The sequence below is a fragment of the Salvelinus sp. IW2-2015 genome, linkage group LG3 (genome assembly GCF_002910315.2).
Source record: "Salvelinus sp. IW2-2015 linkage group LG3, ASM291031v2, whole genome shotgun sequence".
Classification (NCBI taxonomy): domain Eukaryota; kingdom Metazoa; phylum Chordata; class Actinopteri; order Salmoniformes; family Salmonidae; genus Salvelinus; species Salvelinus sp. IW2-2015.
Window position 1 is genome coordinate 30828307 of NC_036840.1, and position 23809 is coordinate 30852115.

The 23809-nt window shown below is 42.2% G+C and overlaps 2 protein-coding genes across 5 annotated transcripts; both read left to right on the forward strand.

Annotated features, from left to right (window-relative positions):
• The first annotated feature begins 1920 nt into the window (after positions 1-1920).
• LOC111954450 (uncharacterized) lies at positions 1921-9153 on the forward strand. Of its 4 annotated transcripts, none has more exons than XM_023974207.2 (12): positions 1941-2166; positions 3994-4029; positions 4279-4365; positions 4689-4802; positions 5176-5265; positions 5385-5405; positions 5509-5583; positions 6154-6195; positions 6463-6564; positions 6672-6696; positions 7110-7192; positions 8251-9153. In XM_023974207.2, exons 1-12 carry the CDS (start codon positions 2103-2105, stop codon positions 8262-8264), a joined length of 753 nt encoding a protein of 250 aa, XP_023829975.1. In that variant the 5' UTR covers positions 1941-2102; the 3' UTR covers positions 8265-9153. The 4 variants fall into 4 exon arrangements, with proteins under 4 accessions (XP_070291991.1, XP_023829975.1, XP_023829985.1 ...); XM_023974217.2 differs by having other exon boundaries at positions 1944-2166; positions 5509-5553; XM_070435890.1 differs by lacking the exon at positions 4689-4802 and having other exon boundaries at positions 1921-2166.
• A 9264-nt stretch (positions 9154-18417) lies between these two features.
• LOC111954464 (DNA damage-inducible transcript 4-like protein) lies at positions 18418-20465 on the forward strand. The gene is made up of 3 exons (XM_023974237.2): positions 18418-18543; positions 18849-18971; positions 19309-20465. The coding sequence occupies exons 2-3, from the start codon at positions 18878-18880 to the stop codon at positions 19797-19799; spliced, it is 585 nt and encodes a 194-aa protein (XP_023830005.1). The 5' UTR covers positions 18418-18543; positions 18849-18877; the 3' UTR covers positions 19800-20465.
• The last annotated feature ends 3344 nt before the right edge of the window (positions 20466-23809 follow it).

Below are 23809 nucleotides of genomic sequence, written 5' to 3' on the forward strand. Positions count from 1 at the left end.
GACCTGATTATTGAGGGAAGGGCTGATTAAAATGTATCATATTTTCCCCTTTGCCAAGATAATCCACCCACTTGACAGGTATGGCATATCTGATAACTGAAGCTGATAACACAGCATGATCATTACACAGGTGCACCTTGTGCTGGGGGAAATAAAAGGCCACTCTAAAATGTGCAGTTTCTGTCACACCCTGATCTGTTTCACCTGTCTTGTGCTTGTCTCCACCCCCCCTCCAGGTGTCGCTCGTTTGCCCCATTATCCCCTGTGCATGTATGCCTGTGTTTTCTGTTTGTCTGTTGCCACTTCGTCTTGTCTTGTCAAGCCGTCCAGCGTGGTTTTCCTGTACGCCTGTGTCGCTCTAGCACTTGTTTTTCCTAGTTTTTACGTTTTTGACCACTCTGCCTGCCTTGACCTGCCGTTCTGTACCTATCTGACAATGCCCTGGATTACTGACCTCTGCCTGCCATTGACCTGTCTTCTCCCTGCTTAACTGCCCATTAAAACAAACTGGAACGAAGACGATGGGGTGTGCCTCTCACCATCTCATTAGAGTTTGGTGCCAAGTCCTAGCTATAATAAAAGGGTCAAATGAGAGATGCAACTGACCACTATATTGATTTCAATTACCGTGGTTCACATAAGTGTAACGGCTTTCGTCTTCCTCCTCGTCTGAGGAGGAGAAGTTAGAAGGATCAGAGGACCAATGCGCAGCGTGGTAAGTGTCCATCACGTTTATTATCAAACATAAACTGAACACTAAGAAATACAAAACAATAAAGGTGAACATAAACGAAACCGAAACAGTTCTATCTGGTACAGACACACGAAGACTGAAGACAACCACCCACAAAACCCAACACAAAACAGGCTACCTAAATATGGTTCCCAATCAGGGACAACGATTGACAGCTGCCTCTGATTGAGAACCATATCAGGCCAAACACAGAAATAGAAAAACATAGAAATACAAACATAGACTGCCCACCCCAACTCACGCCCTGACCATACTAAATAAAGACAAAACAAAGGAAATAAAGGTCAGAACGTGACAGTACCCCCCCCCCCCCCCCCCCRTCCAAGGTGCGGACTCCGGCCGCAAAACCTGAACCTATAGGGGAGGGTCTGGGTGGGCATCTGTCCGCGGTGGCGGCGCTGGACGTGGATCCCACTCCACCATTATCTTTGTCCGCTTTCTTAGCGTCCTTTGAGCGGCGATCCTTGGCCTGGGAACCCGTCTGCCCTGAGCCGTCAGAGCCGCCCGTCTGCCCTGAGCCGTCAGACTGGCCACCCCAACTCACGCCCTGACCATACTAAATAAAGACAAAACAAAATAAATAAAGGTCAGAACGTGACAATAAGTGTAACAAATGTCACCTTAAATGAGTATGTTTGAAAATGTGGGTGTCTCAAGGGTGAGCTGAACATGCAGTTAAGTTCCAGACAACACTGTTTTCCTGAAAGCCCATCCTGAAGGGTATACTACAAAGCAACTTTGATAAACAACCAGAAATAACTATTGATTTTCTGGTTCATTAAGAAAGCTAAACTTAGGTATGCGTTGTTGGTTGTTGAGTCAATTAGACCATGCTAATTTCAAGCTTATATTTCTACTAAATAAGTTATTTAAGAATATTAGCTGGCTAACTCCTTGATCCTACTGTACCCTCTGAACTGATACTGTACATGTTCCGGGTCATTCACAGCCCATTCAGCCCACAGCCCATTCAGCCCATTCTAGTCAGACACTTATTAAGACTCCTTCACACCGGTACGCCGCTCCTGCAACGTGGGTGCAGGAAAAAATCAGTCACAGGAGTTGGCGATGGAGTACAAACAGCCTTAAGAGCTGAGTTCCTATCCAGGCTGGGGCCCGAGAAAGACTTCTCCCACTGGCCGAAGCAGCCTCCCCATCCTCTCCAGCCCCCAACCCTCCGCCCTCGAGGGAAACTGCTCTACTTCCTCCCCTTCTTTAAAGGAAGTGCCAAAATAAGCAGCTATGGGCCAGAATATGAACACCTTTTCCACTGGTTGATAGCAGTGGCTCACACGGCTCTGAAGAACCCTAAGAAGCAGCCTGGAGGGGAACGCTCAGTAGAACCACCATGGAGACCGTTAGGATAGCCCTACTTGTCTTCCTTCTAACCTCGCTCCAGCTCCTCACAACAGGTAAGCCTACAGGGATATTTAGACCTGCTTTTGGTAGTCCAAAAGGACTACTAAGTGGCTTGGATAGGAGAGCGCACAAAGGATTGTTGTCTCACAGACAGAAATGTTGAATTCAATTAATAATGGGTTTTAAAAGTTACACATTAACAAAGTGTTTAACACTGCTGGACAGATACGAGTTTTAGTCAGGCAAAATGGATGCTTGAAAAAATAGGCAAAAAGACTTGCCAGTAGTTGCATTGTATAGTGTTTTATGTTATTTTGTCTTGATGAGTAGAATAGTTGTTTTTATTAGCTGTTGTATTTACTTATTGTCTTAATCAGACTTGGTTTGCAAATAAAAAAATCTTGCATATGGACATTAGGGTCATTAAATATCTTATATAATAACACACGAAACACGACTGGCGATCACAATCAAGATATCCAGAACAGTATACAGAAATTTTTTCCAGGGACATCCAGTGATGCCTATGTGCATATTTCCATTGGTACGAGCCTGAGAGAAGAGCATCATTGTTTTTTGTTGTTGTCGATTGGAATCTTGTGTAGTGTTCCCCCCCAAAAACGGTATTTTATCCTTGTCAGCCACGTGTGGAGGAAGGTACAGCCTCAACCCTTAATAAGGTGCTATGAATGTTAATAAAGTAGCATAACACTTCGGGTTAAGGTGTGTCAAGTGTTACCAGGATAACTCAGAGACCTCCCCATGGTACAAGTTGCCCAAGAGAGGCATATGGACATGAAGGTTGACAGGGAGACGCACCAAAGCTGTTGGCAGGACATTGAAACATCCCTGTTTTACTAAAAGTCAATTGTAAGACCAGATGCACACACAAAATAGTCTTTATTAGGTGTGTGTGAGGAACACTGTTCAGCACATTGTGTGCTTTACACCTACACTGAGTGTATAAAACATTAAGAACACCTGCTCTTTCCATGACAGACTGACCAGGTGAAAGCTATGATCCCTTATTGATGTCACTTGTTAAATCCACTTCAATCAGTGTAGATTAAGGAGAAGTGACAAATTAAAGAAGGATTTTTAAGCTTAGAGACAATTGAGACATGGATTGTGTATGTGTCCCATTTAGAGGGTGAATGGGAAAGACAAAATGTTTAAGTGCCTTTGAAAAGGGTATGGTAGTAGGTGCCAGGCGCACCGGTTTGTGTCAAGAACTGCAACACTGCTGGGTTTTTCAGATTAGCCATCCTTGGCAATCTTTTCATGAGACATATTGCATCGGACAACACTGATTATAAGACAGAACATATAGGAATAAAAAACATTGTTTGACGTCCAGGCCGAGACAAATGAATGTGCTTATTTGGGCTTGTGGAAAAAATAAAGAGGGAGTCTCCTGATTTGTTGTTTTGCTTGGAGCATGGGCACAGATCCAGGACCTGCGCCGCCTAGAAAGGTGATTGGAGCTGTAGATAGCCAGTGGGAACCAAACTGCTCCTTCTCTAACAGAGGGTGAGAGATCATTGTCCTGACCGTTTCGAAGTGAAATGATCCAATCGGCAGCAAATCTCCTTCCTGCATGAATGTAAACATCTGCAGGAAACACCCAAGCAAAGCCCTAGTGACTACAGTGCAAGCCTCTATGGAGTGGACAGAGACATTTTTTGTTTTTTTCCCTTGCAAATATGTCCCACCATAATATATACAAAACTAAATTGATAAAGGGTTCTCTTAACAAGAAGTATCCGCCTACAATATATATATTACATCTAAAAAAACTAAACTCACTGAATGATTTAATTGTTTTTGTCTGCCTCTCGTCTGTTGTTCGGATGCTTATGGTGTTGCCACACTAAAACCAGCACAACAATCAACAACAAACAAACCATCAGATGTGGGTAGGTATATTATAAAACATTTGAGTTACTGAGGTAATATTTCAAGAGACAGTGATAGTAATTCAAAAAAATCTCAGGGATTCCTGATTTTCTTTTTTATTACAAACAAAAAATTAACACTCAAGAGGCTGGCTGCATTTTAAAGTCTGAAAGATTTTCGCATCGCAGATGTTATCCTGCTGCTAAGTTTTGTGATTTGAATCTTATTGTACACTACTGAGTTAGAACATCTTTGATCTGTCATCACAGAAACTACGACACCCGTCACGGCTGTTCCTCTTTCCACTGAAAACAACCTTGGTGCAAATGTTTCTACAACCACTGTGACCCAAACCCGTAAGTCAAATAAAAACTTTTCAAAACATGGTCTAATGTTACAATGTCCTGATGTTCTAGTTCAAATAAGTCTCAGAACATTAGGACATTGTAACATTAAAAAGTGTTCAATCTTTAGAGATAGGTACAGTATGCTGGTTTAGAAACTCTGCTATTAACACAGCATCATAAAATGCATCATACCGGCTGTATTTCTGTATTTTGAAAGTGATATATCTTGTAAACTTGATAGCTGACATGCAAAACATTTGTTGGACTATATCAATAATGGACAAATGAAACAAATACCAAAATATTGTTTTGTGGTGGAATTTTCCTTTAAGACTGGCAGAATTCTACCTCAGCACCTGCTACATCAACAGTAACAGAAAATACAAAGATTTCATCCTCACCCCTAGTCACAGTGAATTCCACATCTCCAAATACTAAGGATAATGGTGAGACTTCATAGACATTTCATTTAAATTGGCTATTGAAATGTAATCTGTTTTCTCTGTAAACTTTATTTTTATGACAGAGGTCCTACATCATACAATAGGTCTGATGTGCTCACATGTGATTGTGCAATAAGCTCCACAGATGTAAAACCAGATGATAATAGCCAGGGTTCGAACATATATACAGCATCTCGGAGTGCTGATTTAGGATCAGTCTTGTCTTTCAGGTTCACAATGAATAAGATTACATGGACAGGGAGGACCTGATCCTACTGTAGATCAGCACTCCTACTCTGAGAAGCTTAATACTGCCACAGATCTTTTAAAATGTTAGACCTTTTCTGAACGAGTGCATTCTACCTCGTTCGCACAGGAACACAAGGGACCCAGGCCCCAACAACTGTTACCAAGAGTGACCCACTAAACAAAACTACCATTTCTCACCTTACCAAAAAGCTTGCAGGTAGGAGAAGATTTGTTTACCCTCTCTCAAATCACAATAGAGATAGGATAGCAAGTACTGCATTGGGTTAACGATACCATGACCCCATAACAATGTTATGCCATGAATGTTGTCTTCAGGTTCAGAGGATGAAAATACAGGTACGTCTAAAGCACCATCACTGTCCCTCAATGCACTATTTTGTCCACTACCTGTGTAGGAAAACACGATGGTATAATGATAAAAATGACAATGTTTTTCCAGGTCAAGATAGCGTCAAGGACAATAAGAATACGGGTCAAGATGCCGGTACGTCCTCTGCTACCATCATCTGTATAGGTACAAACTCACATTGTCACGAATGGTGCTCCATTTTCCTTGCACTGAAAAACACACGGTCCGCAAAATAACCATAACATTTTAAATGGACACATCCAGATGACAAGTTACCAACACCATATATACAAGAGTATGTGGACACTCTTTCAAATGAGTGGATTCGGCTATTTCAGCCACACCCGTTGCTGACAGAAGTATAAAATCGAGGACACCGCCATGCAATCTCCATAGACAAACATTGGCAGTAGAACAGCCTTACTGAAGAGCTCAGTGACTTTCAATGTGGCACCATCATAGGATACCACCTTTCCAACAAGTCAGTTTGTCAAATTTCTGCCCTGCTTAGAGCTGCCCCGATCAACTGTAAGTGCTGTTATTGGACCAACTCCATATCAATGCCCATGATTTTGGAATGAGATGTTCGACGAGCAGGTGTCCACATACTTTTGGTCATGTAGTGTATTATGCAACTAGCATCTCCTTCTCGTGGTCATCGAAAGTTCAAAGTTACAGCATAAATCACACTGCAGAGTATATGGAGTTTTACGTTATGCTATTGTTTTCTACCAGGTCAACAGGCTGGAGGTGAAGAGACGGAAACTCCTAAATCAGGTAATGTAGCATCTTTATGGGCCCATTTACCTCAGCATCTATGTTCCACCACACCCACCAGAGGGTGCACACACTTCACATTTGACTGGGTTGTGTGTGTGTGTGTGCAAAGTCAATAGTCGAGCCATGTTTGATTACAAATCATCATAAATTGCCTACATTTCACATTGTCCCAACAATGGTACTAATCCAACTTCTCATGGGATGTGAAAAACAACAGTTTTGTCTGCCACACTAAAGAAAGATATACCTCCTCTTTGTCTTCAGATAAGAACCTGCTGTGGATTATTTTGCCAGTCCTGGCAGTTGTGGGGGCTGCTGTCGTGTTCCTTCTGAAAAGTAAATGCATGAAGGACCACGATCACACAGGTACTACTCAATGACTGAAACAGCTGTGACTCTACACAGCATTATGTCTACATACTCATTACAAACTAAATAGCACTCATTATTCAATTGTTTTTGTCCCTGAACAGAGATAACTGATAATGGAACAGAAAAGTAAGTATAGTCGTTGGACTGTACATAAAGATACCATTTAGACAGGACCCCATTTGAACAGTTCCATTATAAACTGGGTGATGCAGGCCCTGAATGCTGATTGGCTGAAAGCCGTGGTATATCAGACCGTATACCACGTGTATGACAGAACATTTATTTTTACCGTTCTAATTACGTTGGTAACCAGTTTATAATAGCAACAGGGCACCTCTGGGGTTTGTGGTATATTGCTAATATACCACGGCTAAGGGCTGTATCCAGGCACTCCGCGTTGCGTCGTGCGTAAGAACTGCCCTTAGCCATGGTATATTGACAATATACCACACCCTCTCGTGCGTTATTGTTTAAATATACTGTGATCATGTCAAAAAATACTATTACCACCAATATGCCGTGCTGTCTCCTCTTTGTAGTGCCTCTTTCCAGAGCAGGCCGGACAACGCCAAAGACGGTGTCATGCTTCTTGGGGTGAAGTCTTCAGGCGGTGAAGACAATGGTACGTTTAAACTGTTTACTTACTAGCAGGTTAGCATCGTCAAACGGTGAGGCGCTGTTATACTGTATACTTCCAGCAGCTCTGGTGAATACATAACCAGGCCATTGCAGTAAAGCTTGGCTCGGCTCAGTAGTGTGAAAATATTATAACAAGCAATTAGTCTATTCAGTTCCCACGACTCCTCCCCTTCAAGTGAAGTAAAGACAAGGAGGAACACTTCAATAAAACGTTAAAAAGTTCAAGAGAATCATGCACACCATTAGTCTTCTACTTAACTTTCCCAAGTTCTCGCACTCATTTCCACCATCCCTCTACATTACAACTGTTTCATCAGGCGTGGACCTGCAATTATTCCAGGGAAGCCTGGAGCTTTTAATATCTCATTGTGCACATTCAGTAAATGAGCTTGGGCTGCAGAGAACAGGGGAAGGTGTTTCCTGTGATTTCTCATCCCCACCCTTGAAAGACCAGCAGAGGATGAAAGATGGGGACTTCCTCACACAAACACAGATTATTTTGGACGGGCCCTATTGTGTGGCTCCCTGGGCTGGCAAATGTCAATGTGCCCTGGGCAGACCCTGTGTGTAGTTTGCACCTCAGGCACCTCCCCAAATGGGAATTTGGCATAAAATCCCTACCTTCCTCCCTTTTCACTGTAATCAGAGCCTCTATCTGTTTGCTGGTAAACTCTGATATCTGGACAATAATACAACACTGAACTCTACTGTTCTGTTGAGCAACCACGAAGCAAACGCACCAGGGCTGAGTTCAACAGGACGCAACGTTATGGAACATTCAGATAGAAATGTACTATACAGAACAAGGATGCCTCTGTCATTTAAAATAAGGAATCACGTTGTCTCTATTCCTGGCATTTCTATCTGCAACGTTCGACAACGTTTGGCTACTGATCGTGGCCCTGGATATTCCTATTCTAATGCGAGGGATGTTGTAATATAAAGAGCGGTCTCATTTATATAACCACACCTGTCAAATTAGATCCTGGGTTAGGGTTTTATAATACATAACCATTTTGCTCATTTTGAACTCCATTTCAGCTGCTGCAAGATAAAAGGGAGGCCATCCCATTCCAAATGGCCAATGGATGAGGACGAGCTCTTACAACCCAAAAAATGGTCCATATCCCTTCACCTTCAACGATCTAAACCTTATGGACTATCAAATACGGCGTCACAGAATCCCAAAAGTTACTAAAGTGGGAACATTTGTATATGGTTTGTGAGTATTGTAGGATATGGGGCTCTTAACTGAACACCTGTCTGTTAGAAGATATAGCATGTTTTATTATGTACTTCATTGTTTTGTGTATTCCTATTTTGATGGTAATTTAGTCAAGAAGGAATTGTGATTTTAATTTAATCAAGACCAACATCCAGCCATTTTAGTCAGGAAAATGATGCTGGATTCTGAATTAATATGAATAAATTAACCCAAATTCTTATTGTCTGAGTGTAAGATGGTTGTTTGTCTCACCCCTGTATTCAAGATACTGGTTTTGATTTGATTAAATCACCCAAACATGCATGAAATCCAAATGTACTGAACCTGAATTCAACACACAATTCCTCGATTTAAACCAGTTAGTGACCAGTACACATGGTTAACAAGTGTTTGTAGGCTTTAAATCTGTAAAAAATAATTTTTTCGTTTTCAGTGTAAATGCCAGGATTGTAAAGATGAGCTCTTTTACCAGTAAGTTTCCTGCTTTTGAACAAGTTATTTTGTATATTAGCTGTTGCTTGTCAGAACTTTTGTCAAATGTTTCCCAAGGAGGGTTGGGTTTGTTTAAATCACAGATGTATGTTTTACAAAATTTGGGGTGAAAGCAAATAAACTAAATGTGTTTATTTTGTGTAAAGGAGAAATCCATAAGATGTCGCTCTGGTCAAAGATTATTTGAATTTCTCAAATACAGAACAGCACTGTTTTACTGATCGGCATTGGTTGAATATTTGTTGCTTTGCACCCGTACATGCTAACAAAACTTTGGCGCCATTATACAATGCATAAGTTAATGTTGATTTTGGATGTTGACTACACCTGGCTACACACCGTATCTGATTGATTTGAATGTGTTGAGTTATATAATGCACCATTGGTTCTTAGCGGTATGCAAATAAGCAGACCTTATAAGCGTATCGTATTCCCAAATAGTAGACCCGTTTTTATTGGACAGCAAAGTCCAGGCACAGCTGCTCCCATCGCTCCTGGAGGGTTTAGTTCCAACCAGGTTGTCTTTCTTTGTCGTCAAACTGCACAGATGATCAGATCTCACAATGCTTTGTCTGAGTAACCATTTCAATAGGCTATATTATAACACAGGCCTAGTAATCTTCTGAGATGCGCAGCATGTAGAGCCTACATGATTCGCCACCTGTAAAGTGTCTACTTCTTTATCAAAAGGAACAGCATGGCTAATGTAGCCTGGTAACCTTTCAGAACTAGACAGCCGAAGAATAGCACACCAAAGAGGGTATTGTCCCTTTACGAGACATTATCCTCACTGGGGGGCGAACAAGGAGGAAGCAGTGATGAGGGCGGTGAAAAACTGAAGAGTGCTGCTAGTGCAACTGGTGATGATGAGGAAGGAGCGTCTGCGATATGTAGGTCTTCACAAAGGTAAGCATAGAGTTGTTGTCCATCCAGACACTCAACCTCTCAGTGCAGGCCCTGACAGAAAGGGTGGACAGACTCCAAGGAATACTTTATTATTGGGCAGGTGGAACATAAGAGCCTATTCGGATGTACTCCAGTTCTCTCTGAGAATGCTGAATAGGAACACTATGATATACCAGCCAGACCAACAATCACACTGACTCCTCAACAAAAAAGACCATGATACAGCGTTAATATGTATTATAACATGCAAAGATATGAGCCAGGGAATGACCCCAGAGGACACCTCATAGACTACTATAACTCCCTACCCATGGAGCTGAGCTACTCATTGCCATTTGTTAAATAGGATCCCCATTAGGTTTTGCAGAAGCAGTAGCTACTCTTCCTGGGGTCCGCAAAACATGAAAAGTAACAAAACACATTTTAAATACAACAATATGCAATACAACTAAAAAATGAATACAAACAATACAACTGAAAAAGTATGTGTGTTAGAGTGTGTGTGTGTGTGTGTGTGTGTCCCCTCACAGTCCCCGCTGTTCCATGAGTTGTTTAATCAATTTTTTAAAAGGTAATTTCGCTGTTTGCTTGAGTAATTGGAGATGGGAGTGCCATGCGATCATGGCTCTGCATAAAACTGTGTGTTGCCGTGAATTTGTTTTGGACTTGGGGACTGTGAAGAGACCCCTGGTGGCATGTCTTGTGGGGAATGTACAGGTGTCTGAGCTGAATGTTATTCGATTATGCAAACAATCTGGAATTTGTCACAGTAATATTTATCATAAAAACTAGAAGAGAAGCAGTTAATCTCTTGTCAACCCTCAACCATCTCAATATGGCACTGGGTCACCTCCATTGCTTTGGCTGCATGTTTGGGGTCATTGTCCTATTGGAATGTAAATCTTCGCCCCAGTCTAAGGTTGTTTGCACTCTGAAGCAGGTTCTCATCAAGGATTTGCCTGTATATGGGTCCATTCATTGTTCCTTCTGTCCTTACCAGTCTCCCAGTCCCTGTCACTGAAAAGCATCCCCACAGTATGATGCTGCCACCACCATGCTTCACGGTAGGAAGCATGTGTTGGATGGGTGATGAGCTGTGCCTGGTTTTCTCCAAACATACCGCATTGCATTCAGGACAAAGAGTACAATTTTTGTCTCATCAGACCACAATCTTTTGACTTGTGCTCTCACAGTCTTTCACATGTCTTTTTGCAAACTCCAGGCGTGCTGTCATATGCCCTTTTCTCAGGAGTGGCTTCCATCTGGCCACCCTCCCATAAAGCACAGATTTGTGAAGTGCTGTAGAGACTGTTGTCCTTCTGGCAGGTTCTCCCATCTCAGCCAAGGAACTCTGTGGTTCTCTCAGAGTGGTCGTTGGTTTCTTGATCACCTCCCTGACCAAGGTCCTTCTTGCCCGGTTGCTCAAATTGGTTGGATGGCCAGCTCTAAGCATAGTCTGGGTAGTTCCATATTTTTTCAATTTCCCAATGATGTGCTCTTGGAAAATGTCAACACCATAGAAATTGTTTTATACCCTTCCCTAGATATATGCCTCATCACAATTTTATCTCGGGGATCTACAGACAGTTCTTGGACTTCTTCCATTTAAGAATGATGGAGGCCACTGTGTTCTTGGGGATCTTCAATGCTGCTGCAGAAATGTTTTGGTACCCTTCCTCAGATCTGTGTCTCGACACATTCCTGTCTGGGAGCTCTAAGGACAATTCCTTCAACCTCATGTCTTGGTTTCTGTTCTGACATGCACTGTCAACTGTGGGACTTTATATAGACAGGTGTGTTTCTTTCTAAATCATGTCCAAACAATTGAATTGGCCAGTGGTGGACTCCAATCAAGTTGTAGTGACATCTCAAGGATGATAAAAGAAAATTGGATGCATCTTTCAGCTCAATATGGAGTGGCATAGCAAAGGGGTATGAATACTTATTAGATATTTCTGTATGTAATTTAATACATTTACTAAAATGTTTTAAAAAATGTTTTCCCTTTCTCATTATGGGGTATTGTGTGTAGATGGGTGAGAGAAAGAAATCTATTTAATTCATTTTTTGAATTCAGGCTGTAACACTAAAATGTGGAATTAGTCAAGGGGTATGAATACTTTATGAAGGTACTGTGTGACCCCATTTAAGACATGATGTGGGTTTAGTTTCATTGGTGGCACCATGCCAAACATTTGCTTCAGTTTCAGTTTAATCATACATTTTAAAAAACTGCTGCAACACTGCTTTCAACGTTTACAATTTTAAAACAGGAAACGATTTGATTCAACAATTCAGGTAACAAATTGCCTCTTGGACATGACCTGCTTATTAAAGTGAACTAGTGACAACTGTACTATGTCGCTGGGGATTATGTGGAAGACAAATAAAAGGAAGAAGAGAGACACGTGGGAGATGGATGACGGCTCCAAAATGGGGGATGGATGACGGCTCCAAAATGGGGGATGGATGACGGCTCCAAAATGGGAGATGGATGACAGTTCCAAAATGGGAGATGGATGACGGTTCCAAAATGAGAGATGGATGACGGCTCCAAAATGGGAGATGGATGACGGCTCCAAAATGAGAGATGGATGACGGCTCCAAAATGGGAGATGGATGACAGTTCCAAAATGAGAGATGGATGACAGTTCCAAAATGAGAGATATATGACGGTTCCAAAATGAGAGATGGATGATGGCTCCAAAATGGGAGATGGATGACAGTTCCAAAATGAGAGATGGATGACAGTTCCAAAATGGGAGATGGATGACAGTTCCAAAATGAGAGATGGATGATGGTTCCAAAATGAGAGATGGATGATGGCTCCAAAATGGGAGATGGATGACTGTTGCAAAATGGCAGCGTCCATGGAAGTGTTGCTTGAATATGAAAAGTGTGACAAGGAGCGGTCCAATAATGAATTTCTTATTGGACTGCGTTTTTTTAGAATGGGAGGTTCATTTTGGAAATCCATTTGTACTATCGAGGACTGTGAAGAGCGCGGTGGGAAAGGTGGATTCAATAAGGGGCTCTAGAAGCGGCCTTGTTTTGGGTAATTGTGTCGATGAAGAACAGAGGAAGCGTGTGCTGGATCTGGCTAAATCGTCCACGTCAGAAGTAACCTGTATTGATCTTCGGAGCATTGACCCTGCCAAAGGAGTTATACCTGGAGTCTCGTTAGATATAGATGACAAGTACCTTATTCAGAAAATGGCAGGATTGGTCAGTGCATGTCGCCTGACCCATATGGTAAAAGGAAGGAAGGAGAAAATCCTATCGATACCATTGTTGTTTGAGGAGACTCTACATGAATATGTAAAGCTTAGATATGTGAGGTATGCGGTGAGAGCATCTGTGTCCAAACGACTACAGTGTGGGAATTGTAAATGATATGGTCACGTGTCAAATGTTTGCAGACGGAAAAAGTATGGTATTGAAGAATCTGTGAATGAAAATGCCGCAATGGGATCGTAATCTGGACTTCCTTGAGTGTCCTGTTAGGGTGAAGGAGGTCGAGGTGTCAAGGATCAGGGCTGTACAACAGATCTCCTATGTGGAGGCGGTGAAGAGAGTCGAAGGGGCAAGAGGCCATAGTGTTGAAGAAGATATGGGGTTGGATGCAATGCAACCAGTTGCTAATGTTTTTAGTCAATCAAGCTATCTCGATACACTCATTATGAAGAAGGTGGATTTTGGACACTTATTATCCCCCCGCACAGTAAGTGGCGGAATGCATATCCAATTGTTGCAAAAGCTATTATACCATAGAAGAGAAATGCAACCCAACAGAAGAGGCATGCTGGGTCTCCTGTTAGATTCCACAAGAAGGTAAGGGGATGCAATAGTCATGAATCGCTGAGAAGAAATGGGTGCCAGCATACCAGGCCCCTTGGTCAGGGAGATAACAAGAGGATCCGCCTCCATTGCACTGGATTAGTAATGTGAAGCTCAACCAGGGATACTTTTGCCTCATTCAGGAAGCTGATTCGACAAATGGGAATATTTCACAGGCAGAGTTTGGCAGCGCTCGCCTTACTCACTAAAACTGAAGGTCACACAGGCAAACTGAGGGACTGAAGACTATTGCCCTTATTACAGCCCTTTCAAAGTCTTTGACAGACCATAGTGCAAAATACAGTTCTGTCTATTAAAAAGTTATATTTTCTTAATATATTTGATTCAACCAGGCCTCTAAAGTCGGATTCTCCAATTTATGAGTTGGGGTTAGCGATGCCGCAACCACCGGAAGTTGATTTAAAACTATTTTGTGAAAAACGCTATCACACAATGTTAGCTCTCACACAAAATGTGGTTTGGAATTTAAGACATTGCTAGTCATTTGCTTGAACGAGGAAGTGCAGTGCAGAGTACACCCAAACCCAATCTGCTCATGATTCAACTGAAATTGAACACTGAACCGGCAGGGGGCAGAGATAAACATTGTTGTTTTGGTATAACCACAATGCCTCTCAATAACTGCTCATTTCAGAAAAGGAAGTGACCAGGGTGAAGGCTGAGATGGAGGAAAAAAGAGAGAAGGAGGTGGCCAGTTGTAAAGATCCCCAAATGGCGCAAGAGGGCTGTAGGAGATAGATGGAGAGGGTGTGCCTGTGTACTGTAGGCCTGCAGAGAGATACAGGGAGATACACTGTATTCAGAAAATATTCAGACCCCTTGACTTTTCCCACATTTTGTTACATTACAGCCTTATTCTAAAATGGATTAAATACATTTTTGTCCTCATCAATCTACACATAATATCCCACAATGACAAAGGGAAAACAGGTTTTTAGAAATGTTTGCACATTTAAAAAAATATGTAAATAAGGTATTTTTTAAATAAGTATTCAGACCCTTTGAAATTGAGCTCAGGTGCATCCTGTTTGATCATCCTTGAGATGTTTGTACAACATGATTGCAGTCCACCTGCAATAAATTAAATTGATTGGACATGATTTGGAAAGCACACACCTTTCTATACAAGGTGCCACAGTTGACCCTTGCATGTCAGAGCAAAAACTAAGCCATGAGGTTGAAGGAATTGTTGGTAGAGCTCCGAGACAGGATTGTATCGAGGCACAGGTCTGGGGAAAGGTACCAAAACATTTCTACAGCATTGAAGGTCCCCAAGAACACAGTGGCCTCCATCATTCTTAAATGGAAGAAGCTTGGAACCACCAAGACTCTTCGTAGAGCTGGCAGCCCGGCCAAACTGAGCAATTGGGGGAGAAGGGCCTTGGTCAGGGAGGTGACCAAGAACCCGATGGTCACTCTGACAGAGCTCTAGAGTTCCTCTGTGAAGATGGGAGAACCTTCCAGAAGGACAACAATCTCTGCAGCACTTCACCAATCAGGCCTTTATGGTAGAGTGGCCAGACGAAAGCCACTCCTCAGTAAAAGGCACATGACAGCCCGCTTGGAGTTTGCCAAACGTTACCTAAAGACTTTCAGACCATGAGAAACAAGATTCTCTGGTCTGATGAAACAAGGATTGAAATGCCAGGCGTCACGTCTGGAGGAAACCTGGCACCATCCCTACAGTGAAGCATGGTGGTGGCAGCATCATGCTGTGGGGATGTTTTTCAGCGGCAGGGACTGGGAGACTGGTCAGGAACGAGGGAAAGATTAACGGAGCAAAGTACAGAGAGATCCTTGATGAATACCTGCTCCAGAGTGCTCAGGACCTCAGACTGAGGTGAAGGTTCACCTTCCAATGACCCTAAGCACAAAGCCAAGACAATGCAGGAGTAGCTCCCCATCTAACCTGACAGAGCTTGAGAGGATCTGCAGAGAAGAATGTGAGAAACTCCCCAAATACAGGTGTGCCAAGCTTATAGCGTCATACCCAAGAAGACTCAAGGCTGTAATCGCTGCCAAAGGTGCTTCAACCAAGTACTGAGTAAAAGGTCTGAATACATATGTAAATGTGATATTTCTTCTTTTTTTTTATACATTTGCAAATATTTCTAAAAACCTGTTTTTGCTTTGTTATTATTCGCTGGGGGGAAACTGTCTGACCTCGCATTGGTAACTAAAGAGGGCGGAACTTGACTTTATACAGATGTGGGGGAAAATGGCCTTAAAGGTTTTTTGGGGGGATCCTGCCAGAGGGACCTGGCAACCCTGTTTGTGAGTCATGAACACGGTACGTGTATAACTACAACCAGTTAGCAAGTCGGACATTTCCAAGTTTCCTAGTTGCGATTAGCATGTGAAAGCAAATATTAGTCTGGCTGTTGTGTAATGCCCTTATTAAATTTAAAACATTAGCAATGTTAACTGTTCTTCTAGTCTCCAGTTGCACTGGCAATGCATGTGACTGTGTTTTTTTAGAGGTATCTTGTTCTATCCATGTGACAGCCAGAGCTCCCTGGTGCCTTGGATTCCATTACCCTCAGCTGTAAAGAGGGAGGGCCAGGCCTGGGGAGTCAGATTGCATGGGGGAAATCAAATGGCTGTTGAAAGGGATTGATAATGGATTCCCAGAGTGTGGCTGTTGTGCTGCAGCTACAGTTAAACATCACTCTTCAAACATCTTATTGAACAATGCACACAAACCTGCCAGTGTCTCTCCATACGGCATAAGTTTGTGATGAGTAACTTTGCCTGAGAACTGAAGACTAGTGATTGCTTCCTGAGCTGAGGATTTAGCTCAGTCTTGTGCCGTGCAGAATGTCATGTTAAAATCATCCCAGCGTGAAATAGTTCCCAATCATTCTGACACAGGACTCCTGGGTTCAAGCCCAGTCTGTGACATTGGTTCCGTGACCGGCATGGGTCTCTGAGAAAGAGGATGGCAAACGGTGGTGAAGTGTAATTTAGGTGGTTTGGTGAGTAATGCTCATGTGATGAGTTAATGAAAACGTGTGTAAATTCCCCAAAGCAACGCTAGGCTAGCTCAGTGGGCTAACAGTCTTCTGATGCACAGGAGACCAAAGACAACATACTTTACTGCACTTATCTTGATATGCCTGGCTACACCACGCCCACGGACGTTAGTTTCTTCTTCGCAATGAGTCTGGATCTGAGTACCTCCCTGATCCTTCAACGAATGCTAACACATTCGGGGCTATCTGATTGATCCAGAAACCGATGGGTTGGGCTAAAGCAAGAACACACGTGGCTAAAGCGGCAGTTTGAAAATTCATCATTGGCTTTGATACTCTGATTGGTGTTAGGATTTATGTTTATGCACTATAGCCTGTTAGCATATTGTTTTGTTACACACACACAAACAATACAGATGTGTGTAAGGACTGACCAACACAGGCCATAAAAGCTGTGGTCAATCTGGAGAGGGGAGGGGTGCATCTCTCTAGGCCAACCAGGGWGGTTAGATTACTGGACAATACCATATTAGGAACTGTTTCAGTGTAGAATCGACAGACACAAGACGGATCTAATCTACGCAACGACCAGATGCGGACATCTGAAAGAAGGGGACCAGTCTGAGTAACGGTGATAGGCTGAGCAAAGTCTAAACCGCACTCAGCCTCTACTGTGATAGGCCAACAGACGCGTTGGAACTACGTCATCACGGTATAAGAACAGCTGTTTACGTACTTCCTGCCAGTTCCCTGCTTTACCCTGCGTGGTGATACAGTAAACCCGTATATACGAAAATTGCATTTACCATTTATCATTTGAGTTTAATTAAAATACTTAAAATATATTCGGTGACTCTGAATCACATTTTGTCCTGATACCAGATTTGAACTGACGCAAATATCTTTCATTGGTTAGAGATGGTCCAATCACTGATGACTTTGTTTGTAAAAAAAAACTTGTTGCACTCATCAATACAAACGACTTCAATGATGGCCGTCTCAGACTAAAGTATGTAGTGGATGACAGAGCAGCGGAATAATTTTGTGTGAGTCATCAGGGTAACCCTTGATGTGTTCTATTACGCCTTCCACCAATTTCACTCCATGACTTTAGGAAGCTGCTCAGTGAGGCTCCCCAGATCCCATTTCCAGAGGTGTCTGGAAGCAACTGTCTCGTCACATTTTATGCTCAGTTTTCTTAATTAAATTTAGGAGAGCGTCAAGCCATTTTAGATCCATTACTCCACCTCTAAAATGTACCCAGAGTGCAAAATGAATGTGCAATCCATCCGGTCATACATTTCTCAGCCACTAATAATATCATGTTATAGATAGACACAAAACAGATTGAAAAAAAGTAAGGTAGCAACCATGGATATGCACACATCTCATTAAATTCTGAACAATGAAGTACAAAAAAATACATGAGTTTAAGAGACTACCTGTTGAATATGGTCCTTATGGTAATAATTTGACGACTAACACTTTTCCCCTGATGAATTATCGCAGGTGAGCGAGTAATTGCAAAATCCAGTTAGCAACAAAGTAATGTTTCTTGATTATTGGTTGACGCAATTTTTTCCGTGGCCAATCATGTGCCTCTGGGCAGACGTTATCTGAGCGCCCTGACAAGCGCGAGGTGTGTTGCTTGGTAAACTTCAGCCAGTACCAGAATGATAAAATGATTCCGATTGGTCAAAGCTGCGTCAGCTGTGAGGAGAACGGTATAAATATGCCCCGACCCTTTTCTCTAGCTGTAGGCAGTGTTGATTTCAGTGTGGTTGTGGGGGGAAAAAAATATTGTCGTTTACCCTATGTGGGGAAGTATTTATATAAGAGAACCTTTATAAAAAAAGTTATTTATTTTGGGCAAACATCAAGGTAAGAGAGTCTATTTTATGCGATCCTTAATACTCTGCAAGCAAACGTTCTGCTACACCATGCGGACTAATCAAAAATGTTAATATACAAAGTTTTCGAAACATTAGCTGGGTTACGTTAACTTGGTTGTAACGTTATCTAGATGCAAGTTAACAATTTGATTCTAGCAAGAAACTTTCGCCAACTTGTCATCAAAACAAAGCTTATAAGTTATGTAGACTATCTATGCCAAGTTGGCTTGCAAATTGTTGCAAAATTGTTATTGAACATTTTCCCGTTGTATTTTTTTTTTTTTTTTTTTACAGCACTTTAAAAAGGAACAAACGGTGTCACTATGGTTGTTGCTACAAGCACACTGAACAGTAAAAACGCTGAATACATATCAGAACTGGTTGACCGTAGATACGACCAGGCTTGTATCGACAATGGTAAGCTTGGAACTATTATTATTATTCTACAATGTATACTTTCTTGTGTAGGCATATTTTGCAACTGGGCATTTATATAGTCTCCAGCGCTTGTTTACTTCAATATTGGTGCATAGCTGCAGGGAAGAATGGAGCAGGAGGGTGGGAGGGGAGTGGATGGTGAAGTCAACAAAAGATGAAGTCATCTTTTCTCATCAGCTCTGTGCTAGCCTACAGGACTCTGTTTATTTGTTAATGAAAGTTTATGGAGACACTACACAAAATATTCAGTGTTTGTGTTCCATAATGTGCTTTTGCCTTGCACCATCACTCAACTATTGTCTTTGTCTTCAATTAGAGCTGGATTTCTGGGACCACTGTCTGGCTGAACCCCACCTAAATGTGGAGGTGTCTGAGGACAAGACATGTCAGCAGCTGGCCAAGATGTTCGAGACCTGCCTGTCGCGGGCCAAAAAGACCACGCTGCACTGCTCAAAGGTGCTGGTCCCGGAGAAGCTCACTCGGAGGATAGCGCGTGATGTCCTGCGCCTGTCATCGGGCGAGCCATGCGGCATGCGTGGCTGTGTGCTCTACGTGCACCTGGAACAGGAGAAGTGCTGCAAGCAGCTGGCGCGCATTGTGTACAACGCAGATGTGGTGCCCACCTTTGAGCTGACACTGGTGTTCAAACAAGATGGCAGTGCCTGGCCCAGCCTCAGAGACTTCCTGCACATTGGTGCCTGTTTCACTCCAGGCTTCAGGCATGTGCTCAAACTCAGTCCGGGCTTCCGGCTCATCAAGAAGAAGCTCTACTCCTCCTCGGCTGGTACTGTGGTAGAAGAGTACTGAGGCAATGGCGGAAGGTGGAACTTTTGGGGGGATGGTGTAAGGGTACAATGCACTTCTACACTTGAGTGTCTGAATGTAAAAATCACTCCTGGAGGGTCTTTTCTACATGTTTTTTTGTATGACTACAGTTTGTCAAGCGATAGAGTAGTGGTATACGAAGGTTATCGGAGATGTCCAAAGGCCGGTCAACCAGCCTGTCTGTTCCAATGTCCAGAATGGTACAGCTTATTATTCAAAATGGACAGGCTTGGTTACTGTAATGGATTATGGTCTAATGCCTGAAGAAGATTAGCATAACTGTCATTGACTTCACAATATTTGAGAACTTTTCCAATCAGCTGAAGTTAAATGTAACATTCTGAATATATTTATATTGTCACATACACCAGATGGGTGCAGTGAAATGTGTTTTACGGGGTTAAGTGCCTTGCTCAAGGGCACATTGACAGCTTTTATTTTTCACATTGTCTGCTCTGTTATTCAAACCAGTGACCTTTCAGTGCTGGCTGTACGCTCTAACCGCTAGGCTACCTGCTGCCCTTGGTAGATGGTCTTTGGTAATCAATAATTTTCCTACTCATGATTCAAATTGTATGAAGATTTGGCAATTCATGTTTTGATGTCCTGGTTTTCCACGTTTTTGTTTGTTCAGTCACTAGCCACTTTGACGTTGCATCAGTCTTGAGTTTGTTTCCAGATTTGTCCACTGTGTTCAGCAAAGTAAACACTCCTAGAGGAACAGGACTTAAAGTGGTCGGGGGCCATAATGTAGGTGTTCAATGCTGATTTGCGGGTATGTGTTTGTTAGCGAGTCATTGAATGTTTGTCCTTGTGAACATGCTGCTCATCAATGGCACAGGCTCTCCAACCTCTGGATGCAGATGCCTTAAACTGCCATTTAGAAAATGTAATTTTTTTTGCACTTGTTTAGATCCTAGCTCCACGGGATTTCTGTAGAGCTTTCTTTTTTTATACCATATTTTCTGTCGTTGCAATGCCGTTCTCAATTCACTGTTGCAGTGCTGTTTAAGCAACTTATGATTTTAAAATTCCTTTTGAAGTAAGTGGGAATCTTGTCTTTGACAATAAAACATTTTAAATTGACTTGTCAAGTGTTTAAATATTAAATCAAATGTTTTCCAATCTGGGTTCAACTGCATTACACGCAACTCAAGTTGGTGATTCTGATTTTGAAAGAAATTGGAATTTTACTACAGATTGCAAATGTTTTAATGGTAAGAAATTGGCTTGCCACTAGTCTTCTACAAGAGCTTTTGGCTAATCCATCACCTAACCAGCTGTGGTGTCTTCTGGTGCTATGAATGAGACCGTAGACATGACACAAGTTGCACAATACAGGCTTTTCAAAATGTGGCTGCAATATAAACCTATGAACATGACCAGTGGGATTCTCTTTGTGCTGGGGGCTGGCATAACACAGAATTTTCAGCATGGTGCATTACAGAATTATCCCGTCTAGAAATACCCATTTCATAGTATCTCCATATTGAAGACCCTGGGGAACAACTACTGGTCCTTGACTGCGTCATCTAGCAGCATACAACAGGTGGGTCTAATGCTGATTGGTTAACTGCATTTCAGCCGGTGTCTATTCCACAAGTTACCACCGGCTAAATTTACCGTATGATGTTGAAATGTCTATTTGCTCTGTTCCATCTGACTGCACAATCCACTCATCAGCCCAGCCAGGCACTTTATAAACTTATTCACCATTAAAAAAAAAAAAGCATCTAGACTAACATTTTGTTTTCAACAGTGGAGATTTGTGTAACCTTGGCTGTCTCCAACATTTGCAGCATTAGATGTTTTAACTAGAAGTACAGAAGCAGCTTTTAAAAAAATAATAATAATTGGGGGTTGGGGGATGCAGAAAAAAGCCTGCTGAAGATGTCGATCCATCTGCTAATACAAGACTAGTGAAGACCCAGTGCACTACTTTTGTAAAAAAAAAAAAAAAAGTGTTTACCATTTGTAACGAGTGATAATCTGTACCAAAGTCCATTTGAAAATACATGCTTGATGTGTTTTGCTGTTTCTTGAAATACTTTGCAAATGCAACTAATTTCTCAAACTGAAATGGTTTATTCATGCCTTTCCATTTTAGTAGAGACTTATCCAGAGCAACTTACAGTAGTGAGTGCATACATTTTCATACTGGACCTCCGTGGGAATCGAACACACAACCCTAACTCTACCAACTGAGCCACATCACATCATAAACCACTTGATGTCTCAATGTATTCAATTACTGTATTGTCAATAGTTGTTTATGGCGATGGAAAGTCTACAGGTACAAACCCAGATGACCAGCCTACGTATAACAGCCTCCACTTCTGGGAAGGCTTTCCACTAGATGTTGGAACATTGCTGCGGGGACATGCTTCCATTCAGTCACAAAGATTAGTGAGGTCAGGCACTGATGTAGGGCGATTAGGCCTGGCTCGCAGTCGGCGTTCCAATTCATCCCAAAGGTGTTCGATGGGGTTGAGGTCAGGGCTCTGTGCAGGCCACTCAAGTTCTTCCACACCGATCTCGACAAACCATTTATGTATGGACCTCACTTTGTGCACGGGGGCATTGTCATGCTAGAACAGGAAAGGGCCATCCCCAAACTGTTGCCACAAAATTGGAAGCATAGAATCATCTAGAATGCCATTGTATACTGTAGCATTAAGATTCACCTTCACTGGAACTAAGGGGCCTAGCCTAAACAATGAAAAACAGCCCCAGACCATTATTCCTCCTCCACCAAACTTTACAGTTGGCACTATGCATTCGGGAAGGTAGGGTTCTCCTGTCATCCGCCAAACCCAGATTTGTCCGTTGGACTGCCAGATGGTGAAGCATGATTCATCACTCTAGAGAACAATTCCACTGCTCCAGTCCAATGGCGGCAAGCTTTACACCACTCCAGCCGACACTTGGCATTGTGCATGGTGATCCTAGGCATGTGTGCGGCTGCTAGGCCATGGAAACCCATTTCATGAAGCGCCCGATGAACAGTTCTTGTGCTGACATTGCTACCAGAGGTAGTTTGAAACTCGGTAGTGAGTGTTGCAACCAAGGACAGACGATTTTTACGCGTTACGCGCTTCAGCACTTTGATGTCTTTGCCCATACAGTTGAAGTCGGAAGTTTACATACACTTAGGTTGGAGTCATCAAAACTCATTTTTCAACCAATCCACAAATTTCTTGTTGACAAACTATAGTTTTGGCAAGTCGGTTAGGACATCTACTTTGTGCATGACACAAAGTAATTTTTCCAACAATTGTTAACACACAGATTATTTCACTTATAATTCACTGTATCACAATTTCAGTGGGTCAGAACTTTACATACACTAAGTTGACTGTGCCTTTAAACAGCTTGGAAAATTCCAAAAAATGATGTCATGGCTGTAGAAGCTTCTAATAGGCTAATTGACATCATTTGAGTCAATTGGAGGTGTACCTGTGGATGTATTTCAAGGCCTACCTTCAAACTCAGTGCCTCTTTGAGTTATGTCAGGTAAAGATGTTGAGTCAGGTATAGAATGTGAGGATAGATAAATATATAATAGCAGATAGGGAAACTAGAAGGGACTATACTAGAATCTGCTGGACATCTTTAGTCCATGATTTGGGCCCATTGTAATAAAACAATTTACAATCAAGCTTTCATAATATCTACTGCTACGACAGTGTATTACTATATATAACAACTATTTTTCATGGAAAAATCAAAAGAAATCAGCCAAGACCTCAGAACTATTTTATTGAATTCCACAAGTCTGGTTCATCCTTGGGAGCAATTTCCAAATGCCTGAAGGTACCACGTTCATCTGTACAAACAATAGTACGCAAGTATAAACACCATTGGACCACGCAGTCGCCATACCGCTCAGGAAGGAGACGCGTTCTGTCTGCTAGAGATTAACGTACTTTGGTGTGAAAAGTGCCTATCAATCCCAGAACAACAGCAAAGGACCCTGTGAAGATGCTGTAGGA